At 48.2% G+C, this 14681-nt stretch overlaps 1 protein-coding gene across 4 annotated transcripts in view; it reads right to left on the reverse strand.

The window, feature by feature from the left end:
* Positions 1-2274: 2274 nt before the first annotated feature.
* LOC141098567 (cytochrome P450 2K1-like) overlaps positions 2275-14681 on the reverse strand; it is a 67993-nt gene continuing 55586 nt past the window's right edge. For 3 of the 4 annotated variants that reach the window (XM_073586470.1, XM_073586472.1, XM_073586471.1), the window contains one exon: positions 2275-3626. In XM_073586470.1, the coding sequence (XP_073442571.1) occupies positions 3448-3626 (179 nt within the window). In that variant the 3' untranslated portion in view covers positions 2275-3447. Of the gene's footprint in view, positions 3627-3961; positions 4074-14681 lie in introns of all 4 variants that reach the window. The other variant, XR_012234285.1, reaches the window with a different exon arrangement.

Genomic DNA, 14681 nt, shown 5'->3' on the forward strand with positions numbered 1-14681 from the left:
ATTGTGCCTATTTTTCTATTTTTGGTTCATCATGTTTTTCACGTTTAACTGTTTCCAGTTTTGTTGTCCAGTCTAATTGGCAGAGTTTACACTTGAACTGTGGAGATCATGGACGCTGAGTGATCCAGAACTGTCATGTAAATAGGTTGCACCTCTTTAGGTGCTCTCTCTTGGTTTTACATAGGACTTTCCTGGAATAAGGACTACCTCATTTCTTTGTTGAATAGGGACATTTCAAGACGAGTTGGCTGGACCAGTGTCTACTCTTTATAGAATTGCACTTAAGAAAAAAAAAATAATGATGCTTAGTATTTTTGTAATAAAGAAGTAAATAGTGATAGGGTTTACAGATTTTACAGAGAATGTTTTATGATGTTTAAGAAAAAAATATATATATCGAAGTCTGAATAAAGATTTAAGATTTCGGGTGACGAACCAGGTAGCCACGGTTGTCACTTAGGGTTTTAGAAAGTAGTAAATGTGAAAGAAAAGAGAAAGTGAAGAAGAAGCGTGTTAATGATGATACTTGAAGTGGTAGTGAGTTATTGCCAAAAGCACTTTTGAATTAGGTACTATAGTAAGGTATAGATATTCAGTTAAATTGTTTGTAACGTTCAAGAATGAGTGCCTCCCACATTGGGAAGTTTAGATAAGAACTGTTTATTAGCATTATAAAAATTTTGTATGTTCCTGTATTTCTACTTTTGTTTTCTTGCAGCCCGCGGACGTGCTGTGTTTAACGGGGGGGTATGTCATGCCCCTGAGGGTTCAGTCGCCACAGAGGTACTGCACCTCCTCCTGAGGTGTGGTATCCCACCATCGAGGTAAGGTGGAGACACCTGACCACGCTCCAATACCTGCATCCCACACAACATAGTAGTGTAGCAAAGCATCCTTTGGTGGCTCCCTGCTTGGAACACGAAGTGTGCTGGGAGGTGGGTGGAGTTTAGTTTGCACTCAAAAGAGCGGTAAGAGTTTAGGATTTAGTCAGTCAGTCAGTCAGTGAGTGTGGCAGACTGTGACAGGAGTGAGAGAGAGAAGATCCCCGAAGAGGGATAGATGAAGGAAGTGCTGCGGCCGACCTCAGTGATCTGGGTCCGCTGGCACAGGGAAGAGACACTAGAACGAAAGCTTGATTCTCCATATGAAAGAAAGGATTGTACGGAACATAAGGACAAAAGGCGGACTAAGGATTAGGGTTAGAGGAGAACCCTTCCCAAGTTCACAGCGCAAGGCCGGGGTCCGGTCCCTGAGGTTGTATGGATACTAATGGTCCTGCAGCAGACACCAGAGGAATAGAAGTAGTCACCACTTTATTCCAACACAAGACTTGGGGCACAACAGCAACGATAGTGAGCCGGGACTTAGCAGCAAGGAGTCCCCGAAGTAGGCTACAGCTGTCTGCCGTACAAGTAGAGTTCATAAGAACAGGACAGGAGGAGGAGCCCCAGTGTAACTCAGTGCTGGAGTACTTCATTTTAAAGGTGCTATAAGAGGAGACGTTCAGAAAAGGCACATATGTTGGCAGAGTGTTGGAAGGGAGTACTTCATCTTGCCTGGAGGTTGACTGAGCTCCTGACCCAGAGGACACGGCACGGATGTGGGCACCTGTACCACCACAGACTGTGAGTAAAGCTTTGGAACTACATGCCCTGGTGTCCTCCACTTATTCCTGCATCAACCTACTGAGCACTACTACATCTCCTGCTCCTGACACTACATCATCTACGTGTCACTTCACCTACACTGCCCTGGGACTACAGCCCTGCCTGTGGAGGGCTATAACATCACTGCTGCACCCCACCATCTGTCCCGGAGGATCTGTCTGCAGCGTCAGCTTAACATCTTCATTGCCGAACACCACAGGTGGCGTCATGAATCACTTATAAACTTTCATCACCATAAGTACACTGCAACAACCCCTTTTACAATGGAGCCCCAGGGCCACCGACCGGGTCGCCGCTGCCGTGACAACTCCCGCTGAGAAGATCAACCGGCCCGGTACCGAGTACCCCACTGCCCTGGTGTCGTGGGCGCTCCATTTATCCTAATTGGAGGCAGTATTAGCCTCCAGTACACATACCTTGGGACATCAAAGGCTTTAGAGAAGTTTATACATATAAAAGAGCCCACAGACATAAAGGGAGGGGGTCACACACAAAGAGCAGAGGGGAGATGTGACAGACAGAGATGATATGGAGATGAGAGAGGGATGGACACAGATGGATGGACTTTTCTACCTAAATATTGTAATGTATGAATAATGCATATGCATTTATTGTTTAAACTGTTTATTACTTAATCTAATCATTTATTAAGTAAATTCAACTAGTTTTTTTCAATTATTGTGTGAGCATTTTCTTATTCATTACAATCCATTTGAATCCGTTACAATACACACATATAGATGAAAAATGTCTAAATGTGAACTACAATTTGTGTTTCTACACAATCACTTACAGAAGGCGTTTGCACAGTAGTAAGAATCTTGTATTCTAGAAAAAAATATGATAGTTCGCAAGCATCAGATACAAGTAGGTAAAACGATAGTTAAAATCATTAAATCATTACTGAAACTTACTGTATACTAGAAAAGGGTGGAGGATGATAGAGATGAATTTGCCATGAATTTCTTGTAATTTGATTTGTCTGAATATAGAAAAGTGAAGGCCATCTTACCAGGCTTAAAGGGGGTTGAAAAGGGTATAAGAAAAGAAAACAAAAAATAATACTCAGTAGAGATGAGTGAGTCTTTAGAATACTAAATTTGACATTTTTGCTGTATTATACCCATTACAATACGAAGAATCAGGTTGGTTTCTCAACTACTGCTCTAGTCATTTTCTATGGGGCCAAGAGCAGCTCTCGAAAGCCCAATAGGGAGTACATGGAGAGGTGGTCGTGTATACACATTACATATCCATTCTAACAATCATAGAAGTGTCCTGTTCTGTTATTGGATGTGGTTCCCAGTGATCGGACTCCCACCAGTTAATAAATTCTCATCTGTTATTGACTCACTTGGTGAGAGACTGGGAGAATGGCTCGATTCTCTCCTGTAACTTATGGTCCATAGAGTCCTTCATAAAGGACACGTGTGACATTTTGCATATTTTTAATCACCTGAAATGGTCCTCTCAATGTTAATAGTTTGTGTGCGATGTAGTAACATTATACTCATCTGTTCCTCATAAGGTGGCTATAAGTGCAATGGATTTCCATTTAAAATAATACAATGTTTTTTCCACAAATCTTTAAAATGATTTCAATGATGTTGCTTATTTCTTGATTACCAACTTTAGCTTCAATGCCCTGTTCTGCTAAGGCATGGAGTTCTCAGTGTCTGGAGCCACCAATTCATAAATTATCTCGTAATCTGTGGATAGATGATAACTTGTTTTCACAAGAGAACCCTTTTAAAGTTTTTCTAAGTAGGTGACAAAGTGTTCACACACGAGGTATAGCACACATCTTATAGGGCATTGGACCGGCTGTGAATCCAACCGCGGGCGTCAGGTCTAGTGTAGCCCCAGGAGGAGCCTTAAACGTGAAGTTCTGCAGCAGTCTCGTGAAGAATAAGAACAGTTCCATTTTAGCCAAGTTCTCTCCAGGGCAACTTCTCTTACCTACAGCAATGAAACATGTGGAAAAGGATAAAAAGTTTATATTGTTCCATGGCTAAATCAAAAGATACTATATCATTTCAGAATGGGCTAGTCTAATAAAATTATAAGTCGGCGATTCCAATCTGAAATTCACAGCATAAAGAGAATACTTTGTACAGACTAAATGTCAGACAATTTTTTCACCACAAGCTTTCTGTATTTAAAAAATATGCTAAAATGTAATTATTATTTATTTAAAATTAACACATAAATGTACAAATTAGAACCACCAGCATCAAAAAGTATCAAAGGGAGATCACTGAAAACAACACACCAAAGAAGGAACAGTGCCTTACTATATAGAGTCACAGTAATATCCCAGCCTGGCTCCGGAGGTTGACAACCTATGTCAACGCAAATGACGCGCCCCCGCTCCACAGTGGCATACCCTACTGTCCCTGTTAGGCACTATTAAAAACAAATGAAAGCATCATTAGCCAAGTAAAATCACTTGACAACCAGGTAAAGTGCCCATCATATCTACATAGCATTTTGAAGAAGTGACCAAACCAAATTGCTAGATCAGATAAATATACTCACTTCATAAAAAATGTCATTTATCTGCATGGTTAATCCCGTGCTTTTTCAATATAGGTCAATACTGACCTCTGTGTAAGGGGGACAACAGTATCGTGGGTACCTGGGTGCTGGGTCCGGAACTGGTAAGGCTGCATCCCCTGTTCCCTGGGGAAAGCTTTAGTGAGGCGGATGTTCCTCCTGACCAATGGGGGATAAAAGGGAAAAGCGCGTGCAGCAGCGGAGTATGGCACGAACAGAGGGCAGTGTGTGGTCAGGAGACCGGTGGGCTCCGCTTCCCCTCCCCACAGAGTACTGGCACTGCAACAGAGCCCCACATTCTGCAGAGGGACCGCTGCCCGAAGAGAAGCCGGGTGTGCTGCAGCCATCGAGAGAGAAAGAGAGGGACTGCTGCACTCAGGGACGCTGCGTGTTCAGCAGCAGTCAGGGAGAGAAGTGCCCTGTCCTGCTAGCACTGTCAGTGTGCAGGTCAATGCCCGTTAGTTCTCCGCTACCGACAGCAGGTATTAGAGACAGACAGAGAGAGGTGCAGTGTGCCGGTGACTACCAGAGAGAAAGATACCATACGCTCCGTGTCCACGAGTATAGCACACGTGCCACTTAAGAGGGACAGGGTACAGGACTGACACTTGCCCCCTGAGTTTTGCCAGTTTTTTTGCTGAGCCACATTGGGCTCATACAGGTCTGTGGCCCTCAAGCTTGTCAGCCACTGCAGCATATGGTCTAGGGGAAGCGGAAGGTACCGGAGACCAACCGCTGCCACCAGAAGATGAGGCATGGCATTGATGCCAACAGAACTCCTTTGGAAAATACACCGCACCTGCCATTGTCGGCGGTATTGACTTCAGAGTCTGAGGAGCTACTGACTTTCTAACTGTATTCACCAGAACCGCCGTTACCTGATCCTTTATTCTTAAACTCTGCATATCCTTTTGCAATTAGACTATTTATTCCCCTGTTTGACCCATTACCTCCCTGCGTGGAATATTCCCTGTTCATTAAAGATTGTTATCCCTTGCTCTGCTCCTGTCTGTCACTGCATCTCGCAGCCTGCTCACATTTGGCATAGTCAGCAGGATGCAGTCCACTGGTGCAGAGGTGGCAGACCAAGCGGTCAGGGGTGTCCCAATGGTCAGTATACCGCTGGGACAGTGTTGAGCAACCTCCCAAGGTTTACAGGGAGCAACACTCTGTTGGGGGACTAAACTGAATGGGTCAGGGGTATGTTTAGGATGCACCCCATGACCCCTGCGATGGAGGCAGAGATTGCTGTGACGGCCCTGGACGGAGAAATGAGGAGCTCCGTCACGTTCCAGACCCCCATGAACAGGACACTTTTGATAAGGCGTTACAAATCTTAGAGAGAATGCATGGAGACCCCACGGATGTGGGAGAATTGCGCATGCACTTGTTCAGGAGTGTTCACAGGGAGGGAGAGTCTGTGACCCACAATATGAACACGCTGCAGGAGATCCACGCTGCGATTGCTAAGCGAGATGGTGTAGATGTAGGCCCTCCTGATATTGTGCTGCGAGACCAGTTAGTGACAGGCCTTAGAGATGTGCTGCTTAAGCAAGCCTTGTGTGAGTGCCTGCGAACTAATCTGCACATGACTTTTTCAGAATTGGGGCAGAAGCGCGCAAAAGGGAGCAGGAGCTGGGGACCGCAACCTTGACAGGGATGGTCCCGAGCCGCGGAGCGCCCACCCCGAACAAGGAAGAGCGGCCCTGTAAATTATGGAAGGGAATACTGAAAATGAGGGCAGAAATCGAGAGTCTGAAGGAAGCCCTTGCTGCTGCCTTGGAGTCCAAACCCATACCCCAGAGTAACTTATGGCAAGGCATAAAAGAAGCTAGAGTAGAGAAGTGTAGTATCCGAAAAACTTCCCATATCGCGGGTTTGAAGAGCGCTTGGAGAGGGGGTATGCTTCCCGTGGAGGACGGTGAAGAAGATGGAAGCACCCACCGGATAAGGGCAGAAGTGAGTGCTGGACGTGTGGAAAAATGGGACACCTGTCCAGACGTTGCCCTACAAGAGACAACCAATGGTGAAGATTCGCTCACCCTCCTGAAGTTCATGCCAACTGGATAGAGCGCTTCCCTTGGAGGAAATGGTACGGAGAGCAGAAGGGAGCTGCATTCAGAGCCAGACAGAGCCACAACATCGGATGCTGAGAAGTGAGGGAGAAGAAGTCGACTGTATCCAGCAAGATGTCTGCGCTGCTCAATCGCATGGAGGCGAATCAGGTGAAACACCAAATTGGATCCAATGGTCCAGTCTGTGAGATCCAACCCTAAGGAGGGGAGAAAATGTCAAGTGTCCCTGAAACGCTCACTCCCACGGTTCCTGACGGAGATGGGGAAGAATCCCTTGCCTAGTTCTTTGACAAGGATAGTTCACCGCTCGCTAGTCCAAGGGAAGTACATAGGCCTGAAGCTCCAGAGATAGCTGCTCCATTGAACCTGGATGTACTCCTGTCCCCTGCGACCCAACCTGACTCTACCACTCAACCTGAAGTTCCGAGTACTCCTAATGAGCAAAGTCAAGAGGAGTTTCGAGGTACTCTGTGTGACCATGCTGGTGATTCGCCCCTGCAGAATGCACAGGACAAATTCTTTTGGCAGAACGTGGTGCAAGAGAGGCAGGAATGGATGCGAAAATTGTGGGCATCGGTCTCATCTCCGAAGAACATAGAGGAGCATGAAGAACGCTTGCCCATGGAATGACGAGTTAAAGGAGAGGAGGAATGTAAGGGGGATGACAGTACCGCAGGTACCTGCGTGCCGGGTACGGAACTGGTAAGGCTGCATCCCCTGTTCCCTGGGGGAAACTTTAGTGAGACGGACATTCATCCTGTCCGAGGGTGGTGGGGAAATAAAAAGGAAAAGCGCACATAGCCTGGGCCGCCTTCAGGGCATGACAGCTCTTACAAGTGTATGGGGCCTGGATGAATAGGGGGGCCCACGGGGCCCGAAATTTTGTTCAGGCTTCTCTGCACTTTGCATGCTGTACCAACGGCCGCCTGCCGGGCCCTCCCCCTTCCCCCCGCTGCATCATGGTCCAGCCAAGCCAGGGCCACCCTCATATGACGTCACACGCTGCTCTTCCTCATTCTGGAGCAGAGGGAGCAGCGTGTGTGCGGTGTGTGCCACGTGGGCCATGGCTGGGAGCAGTGGATGGGCGGCAGACACCAGACACAAGGAGAGAAGAGGCAGCGTGCGCAGGCAGCAGACCAGACGTGGAGGCGGCAGGCGAGTGAGCAGGTGAGTAGTCTCAGGGCAGGGGGGCCCAGTGCAGAGCCAGCCACACTGTAGCAGCATTCCCACTATTGCCCCAGGGTAGGCAGCGGCCAGGGGGGCCCAGTGCAGAGCCAGCTGCACCCACCACAGCCCCAGAGCAGGCAGGGGCCAAGGGGGCCCAGTGCAGAGCCAGCCACACTGCAGCAGTATTCTCACCACAGCTCCAGGGCAGGCAGGGGCCAGGGGGGGCCAGCACAGAGCCAACCACAATCACCATAGCCCCAGGGCAGGCAGGAGCCAGGGGGGACCCAGGGCAGAGCCAGCTGCACCCACCACAGCCTCAGGGCAGGCAGGGGCCAGGGGGGGCCTAGCACAGAGCCAGCTGCAACCACCACAGCCCCAGTGCAGGCAGGAGCCAGGGAAGGCAAGGGCAGAGCCAGCTGCATCCACCACAGCCCCAGGGCAGGGAGGGGCCAGGGGGTCCCAGCGCAGAGCCTGCTGCATCCACCACAGCCCCAGGACAGGCAGGGGCCAGGGGGGGGCCGGCGCAGAGCCAGCTGCACCCACCACAGCCCAGGGCAGGGGGGACCAGCGCAGAGCCAGCTGCATCTACCACAGCCCCAGGGCAGGCAGGGGCCCAGCGCAGAGCCAGCCGCAGTTCAGCAGCATTCCCACGGTGGGGGCAGAATGTGAGGCATGGGGGGCCGGGGGCAGAATGTGAGACATGGGGGGCTGAATGTGAGACAAGGAGGGGGCTGAATGTGAGACACAGGGGGCTGAATGTGACAGTGAGACACAGGAGGGGCAGAATGTGACTGAGACATGGGGCAGAATGTGAGACACAGGAGAGGGCAGGATGCGAGACACATGGGGCAGGATGGATAGGATGTAGACAGTTAGGGCAGGATCGGGAGATCATATGGGGGCAGAATGGATACTCATGAGGGCAGAATGAGAGAAAATATGGCTGGAGTCAGGAATGAGACACATGGGGGCTAGGATGGGGGATATTATCATAGGGGCTAATTAAGGGATATTATTACTGCAGTGATGTATTTATTTTATTTTTTTGATGATACGGTTTTAAATGGGGTGGAGATCCTGTTACTGTGCAGAGTGACACTACGTCGCCTTGTTTTCCTCAACTGGTGTAGTGTAGAAGTTGGGAAAAAAATAAGTAATGTGTTCTGCAAGTGGCGCTCTAGATAACTGTGTTATTTCCTGCAGAGACGAGCCCTGGCTGGAAGACATGATGGTGTTCTGTGCTGGGTGAAAGATGAAAAGCAAAGATAAAGGACTTCACCTAGACACGTCACTGGTGAGTCAGTGTGTTACCTGTACACTTACACCATACGCTATATACAGAGTGCCTTTGTACAATGTCACCAGTGATCACTCTATTACCTGTACACTGGCACTATATGCAGAGGTCCTGTGCATAATGTCACCGGTGATCACTGTATTACCTGTACCCAGACACTGCATACTAAGTACAGATCTCCTGTGTATAATGGCACTTATGGTGATAGTATGGTTTTTCTTTATTAGTGATCAGTATTGTAGTATTCTGTCACTGTGGTGGTAATATGTGGTCTGGTCATGGTGCGGTGGTATTTGTTCCTTGTATGTGGCATTATAGGTCACTATGTGGTGGTAATATGTGGTCTGGACATAAAAATAAAAAATATACCTAAATTGTATTGGATATTTTAACAAATGTTTAATAGGTTAGAGTAGAGTAGGGCCTGGCCAAAAGTCTACCTTGTCGTGGTGGCAGATTTAAAATTTTTTTGACCAAAACTAGAGCTGTTTGCTATGTGTGTGATCTGGAGATGGGAACTGTTAATGTGTGATAGGTGAGAAGTGAAGAGAAGCAAGGTGTGCTGCAGTCATCGAGGGAGAGAGGGACTGCTGCACTCAGGGACACCATGTGTCCAGCAGCAGTCAGGGAAAGAAGTGCCCCGTCCTGCTAGCAACATCAGTGTGCAGGCCCGTGCCTATGAGTTCTCTGCCGACAACAGTGGGGATTAGAGACAGACAGAAAGAGGTGCAGTGTGCCGGTGACTACCAGAGAGAAAGACGCCGTACACTCCGTGTCCATGAGTACAGCACACATGCCACTTAAGAGGGACCAGGTACAGGACTGACACTTGCGCCCTGAGTTTTGCCAGTTTATTTGCTGAGCCACGTTGGGCTCGTACAGGACTGTGGCCAGCAAGCTTGTCAGCCACGCAGCATATGGACTAGGGGTAGCGGAAGGTACCGGAGACCAACCGCTGCCACAAGAAGACGAGGCATTGACGCCCATAGGACCCCTTTGGAAAATACACCGTACCTGCCATTTTCAGCGCTATTGACTTTAAGTCTGGGGAGCTACTGACTTTCTAACCGTATTCACCAGAAACACCGTTACCTGATCCTTTATTCTTGAACTCTGCATATCCTTTTGCAATTAGATTGTTTATTTATTCCCCTGTTTGACCCATTACCTCCCTGTGTGGAGTAGTTCCTGTTCATTAAAGATTGTTATCAGTTGGTCTGCCTCCTTTCCCTCACTGCATCCCGCAACCTGCTCACATATGCAACTAATGAGGATAGCAATAAATTAAGCCTGCAGAAACGTCTGGTCAGAACAAGAATAGGCAGTAACTATTAGGGTATGTGCATATGTTGCGGATTTGCCTATGGAATTTTCTGTGCAGATTCTGCATCTCTTGGCAGAAAACGCAGACAAAAATCAGCGCTTTTTGATGCTGATTTTCATGCGGATTTGTATGCATTTTTGTAGGCTAAATATAGATACATTATGTAACTAAAAAAAAGAATTGTGATGTAATTGCCTTGTCCAACCTCTTCTTTTACATACTCCATTGAAGAATAATGTTTACACACATAGATAGATAGATAGATAGATAGATAGATAGATAGATAGACCTATAGATAGATAGATCCATAGATAGATACTGTAGATATATCAATAGATAGATAGATAGATAGATAGATAGATAGATAGATAGATAGATAAATCAATTTTTTCCTTTTTTTCCTTTTAGATAGATAGATAGATCTATTTATAGATCTATCTATCTATAGACATATAAAAAGAAAAGGAAAAAAGCAGCACACAAACAAATTTCAACAGGGGTGCAGAGCTCTCCCAGGCATGTACCAAACCTTGCATGTAAGAACCTAGAAAAAATGGAGGCATCACACTGTTCAGATCCAGAGTTTAAAGTTGCTAAATTTGTGATGGGCAGCAGTGCCAGGTATTGAGGTGCGAGACTTGTGCGAGTTTCTTGCAAGCCTGACACCGGCCTTAAACACAATATCTGTTTAATTTAAAAAATAATTGAAAAAAAATGTTGTGGGCTCCCGTGCAATTTTCTGTGCCAAAGAGGGAAAGCCAGCGACTGGGGGACGATGTTTATAGCCTAGGAAGGGGTTAATACTCATGGATCTTTCCAGGCTAATAATATCAACTCTCAGCAGTATATTTAGCCTTTACTGGCTAATAAAATAGGGGGACCCCCCAAAAAATGATGTAATTAATAGCCAGAAAAGGCTTTTTCAGACAGCTGCGGGCTGATATTCATAGCCTAGAAAGGGGCCATGGCCCCTTAGGCTACAAACACCAACTCTCAGCCACTCCAGAAATGGCACATCTCTAAGATGCGTCAATTCCGGCACTTAGCCTCTCTCTTCCCACTGCCCTGTAGCGGTGGCATATGGGGTAATATTTGTGGGGTTGATGTCACCTTTGTATTGTAAGGTGACATCAAGCCCAGCTTAGTAATGGAGAGGCATCAAATAAGATACCTATCCATTGCTAATTATATAGCTGTGAAAGGGTTAAATAAATGCAAAGCCAGAATAAAGTATTTTAATGAAACAAAACACTAAACACAGCTTCCCATCTTTATTGTTCGGCTAATCCATGTGATGCCCTAGATCACCTGCAAACAAAAATAATAAACCAACAGTATTCTCCCTATTTCGATGTAATCCATTTAATAACGAGTGTCCCAGGATGATCTCCCCTATAGAGCTGTCACACCAAGAGATGTAACCACTCTACAGGGCCTCCAGTGACACACTGACAGGAGATAATGGCTCCTGCAATGTTATCACTGAGGGTTCACTGGAGTTCATACTCTGACTTTATGGCACAGCTGCATGAGAATTTTCCCACGCAACGGTGCCGCAAGTGACAGCATGAGCTCCACTGATCTCTGACGGTGGCGTGACCCACCGCGGGAGGATACCTGCCGTCATTTTATCACCGGAGGCCCCTGAGAACAGTCACATCTGCCGATGTGACTGCTCTCCACAGGAGATCGTTGTGGGACACTCGTTATTAAATGGATTATGTCTGAACAGGAAGTATAGTACACTATTGGTTTATTGTTTATTTTTCTGCAAGTGATCGAGGGCTTCGGGGATTAGCTGTATTATGAGTATGTACTGTATGTGTTTTTTTTACATTTGAACACACTAGTCGGTTGATGGGAATACTACTGTCCCATCATTGGCTAGCTGTCACTGTAGCAGGCATAGCCGTATGGGACTTGTTGTCCCATCAGACGATGCCTGCCAACACACAAACCTGCACAAACACACAGCCCCGCAGACACTCGCACACAGCACACACACATACACACAGACATGCACATATTCACCGCACACACAAAGTCTCCGCCCACACACTCTTCCTCCTCCCGATCTGCAGCTTTTCTCGCACGCAACTCTGCGGCAAAAGATCTTTTTAAACCTGCAGTTTTGCTGTGGATTTGCCTGACTCCATGGAAGTCAACGGGTGCAGAAACACTGCAGATCCGCAAAAGAATTGACATGCTGCGGAAAATAAAACACTGCAAATCCGCATGGATTCTTTCACAGCATGTGCACAACAAATCTCAATTTCACATTGACTTACAATGGTAGTGCACTACACTGTGGATTTGATGCAATTTCACGCGTCCAAAAATGCTGTGGAAAGGCATCAAAATCCTCAACATGTGCACATAGCCTTAAACTCTATCCAACTAGACACAATCAAAGCAAATAGCACTTAGATGTCATTGTGATCACCCTTTGCTACCATAGCACTCAGAGAAAATGCAGGATGTAGAGGGTGAGTCATTTATATGGATACACCTAAATAAAATGGGAATGGTTGGTGATATCAAATTCCTGTTTGTTGCACATTAGTATATGGGAGGGGGGAAACTTTTCAAGATGGTTGATGACCATGGTGGCCATTTTGAAGTCGGCCATTTTGGATCCTACTTTTTTTGTTCTAATGGGGACAGGGTCATGTGACACTTCAAACTTATTGAGAATTTAACAAGAAAAACAATGGTGTGCTTGGTTTCAACGTAACTTTATTCTTTCATGAGTTATTTATAAGTTTATGACCACTTATAAATGTGTTCAAGTGCTGCCCTTTGTGTTGGATTTTCAATGCAACCCTCTTCTCCCACTCTGATAGCCAGTGGCGTAACTAGAAAGTTATGGGCCCCGGTGCGAACTTTCAAATGGGGCCCCCACATGCCAAAATACATGCACATCTCCGCTCCGTACACCTCGCACACATGCGGCTCCGCTCCGTACACCTCGTACACACGCGGCTCCGCTCCGTACAACTCGTACACATGTGGCTCCGCTCCGTACACCTCGTACACACGTGGCTCTGCTCCGTACAACTCGTACACACGCAGCTCCGCTTCGTACACTTCGTACACACACGGCTCCGCTCACCTGGTACACATGCGGCTCCGCTCAGTACACCTCGTACACACGCGGCTCCGCTCTGCACACCTGGTACACACGCGGCTCTGCTTCGTACACCTCGTAGACACGCGGCTCTGCTCCTTACACCTCGTAGACACGCGGCTCCGCTCCGTACACACGCAGCTCCACTCCGTACACCTTGTACACACGCGGCTCCACTCCGTACACCTCATACACGCGCAGCTCCGCTCCGCACAACTCGTACACGCGCGGTTCTGCTCCGTACACCTCGTACACACGCGGCTCCACTCTGTACACCTCGTACATGCGCGGTTCCGCTCCGCACACCTCGTACACACGCGGCTCCGCACACCTGGTACACATGCGGCTCTGCTTCGTACACCTCGTAGACACGCGGATCCGCTCCTTACACCTCGTAGACACGCGGCTCCACTCCGTACACACGCAGCTCCTCTCCGTACACCTTGTACACACGCAGCTCCACTCCGTACACCTCATACACGCGCAGCTCCGCTCCGCACACCTCGTACACGAGCGGTTCTGCTCCGTACGCCTCGTACACACGCGGCTCCACTCTGTACACCTCGTACATGCGCGGTTCCGCTCCGCACACCTGGTACACATGCGGCTCTGCTTCGTACACCTCGTAGACACGCAGCTCCACTCCGTACACCTTGTGCACAAGCGGCTCCACTCGGTACACCTCATACACGCGCAGCTCCGCTCCGCACACCTCGTACACACGCGGTTCTGCTCCGTACACCTCGTACACACGCGGCTCCACTCCGTACACCTCGTACACATGCGGCTCCGCTCCGTACACCTCGTACACACGCGGCTCCACTCCGTACACCTCGTACACATGCGGCTCCGCTCCGTACACCTCGTACACATGCGACTCTGCTCCGTACACCTTGTACACATGCGACTCTGCTCCGTACACCTCGCACACACACGGTTCCGCTCCATCCAAAATTGTACACACACTGCTCTGCTACATCCACCCTGTAAACCCCTCCTGACCCCACATATAAACTTCACCTCATCCAGCACCATGACAACCATCACAGCAGAGTCCTGCAGACACCGAGGCCCCTGATCATGTGACACCTGACTCCTCCCCTCCTGTGACCTCATCACAGGTCCTGTGCTCACAGAAAAGTACAGCCTAGCGATGTCATTGCAGGCTGTGGGGGGCTTCGGTGGGTGTATCTGGGAGGGCGTGGATGGGGTGCAGGAAGAATAGACTCCCGGGTGGGCCGCCGGGGGGGTCAAAAACGGGACTGCCCCGCGAGAATCGGGACGATTGGGAGATATCATGGTCTGACCTGCCGGTCACCGTGGTAGTTACGCCCCTGCTGATAGCAACACCGCAGAGGAAATGCTAGCACAGGCTTCCAGTTTCCGTTGTTTCAGATGCTTCCACAAACAGGAAGTTGATATCACCAACCATTCCCATATATTTTGGGGTATCCATACAAATGTTTCA

This window comes from Dendrobates tinctorius, unplaced genomic scaffold (assembly GCF_039654945.1).
Source record: "Dendrobates tinctorius isolate UK_male_01 unplaced genomic scaffold, ASM3965494v1 ptg000093l, whole genome shotgun sequence".
Lineage (NCBI taxonomy): Eukaryota > Metazoa > Chordata > Amphibia > Anura > Dendrobatidae > Dendrobates > Dendrobates tinctorius.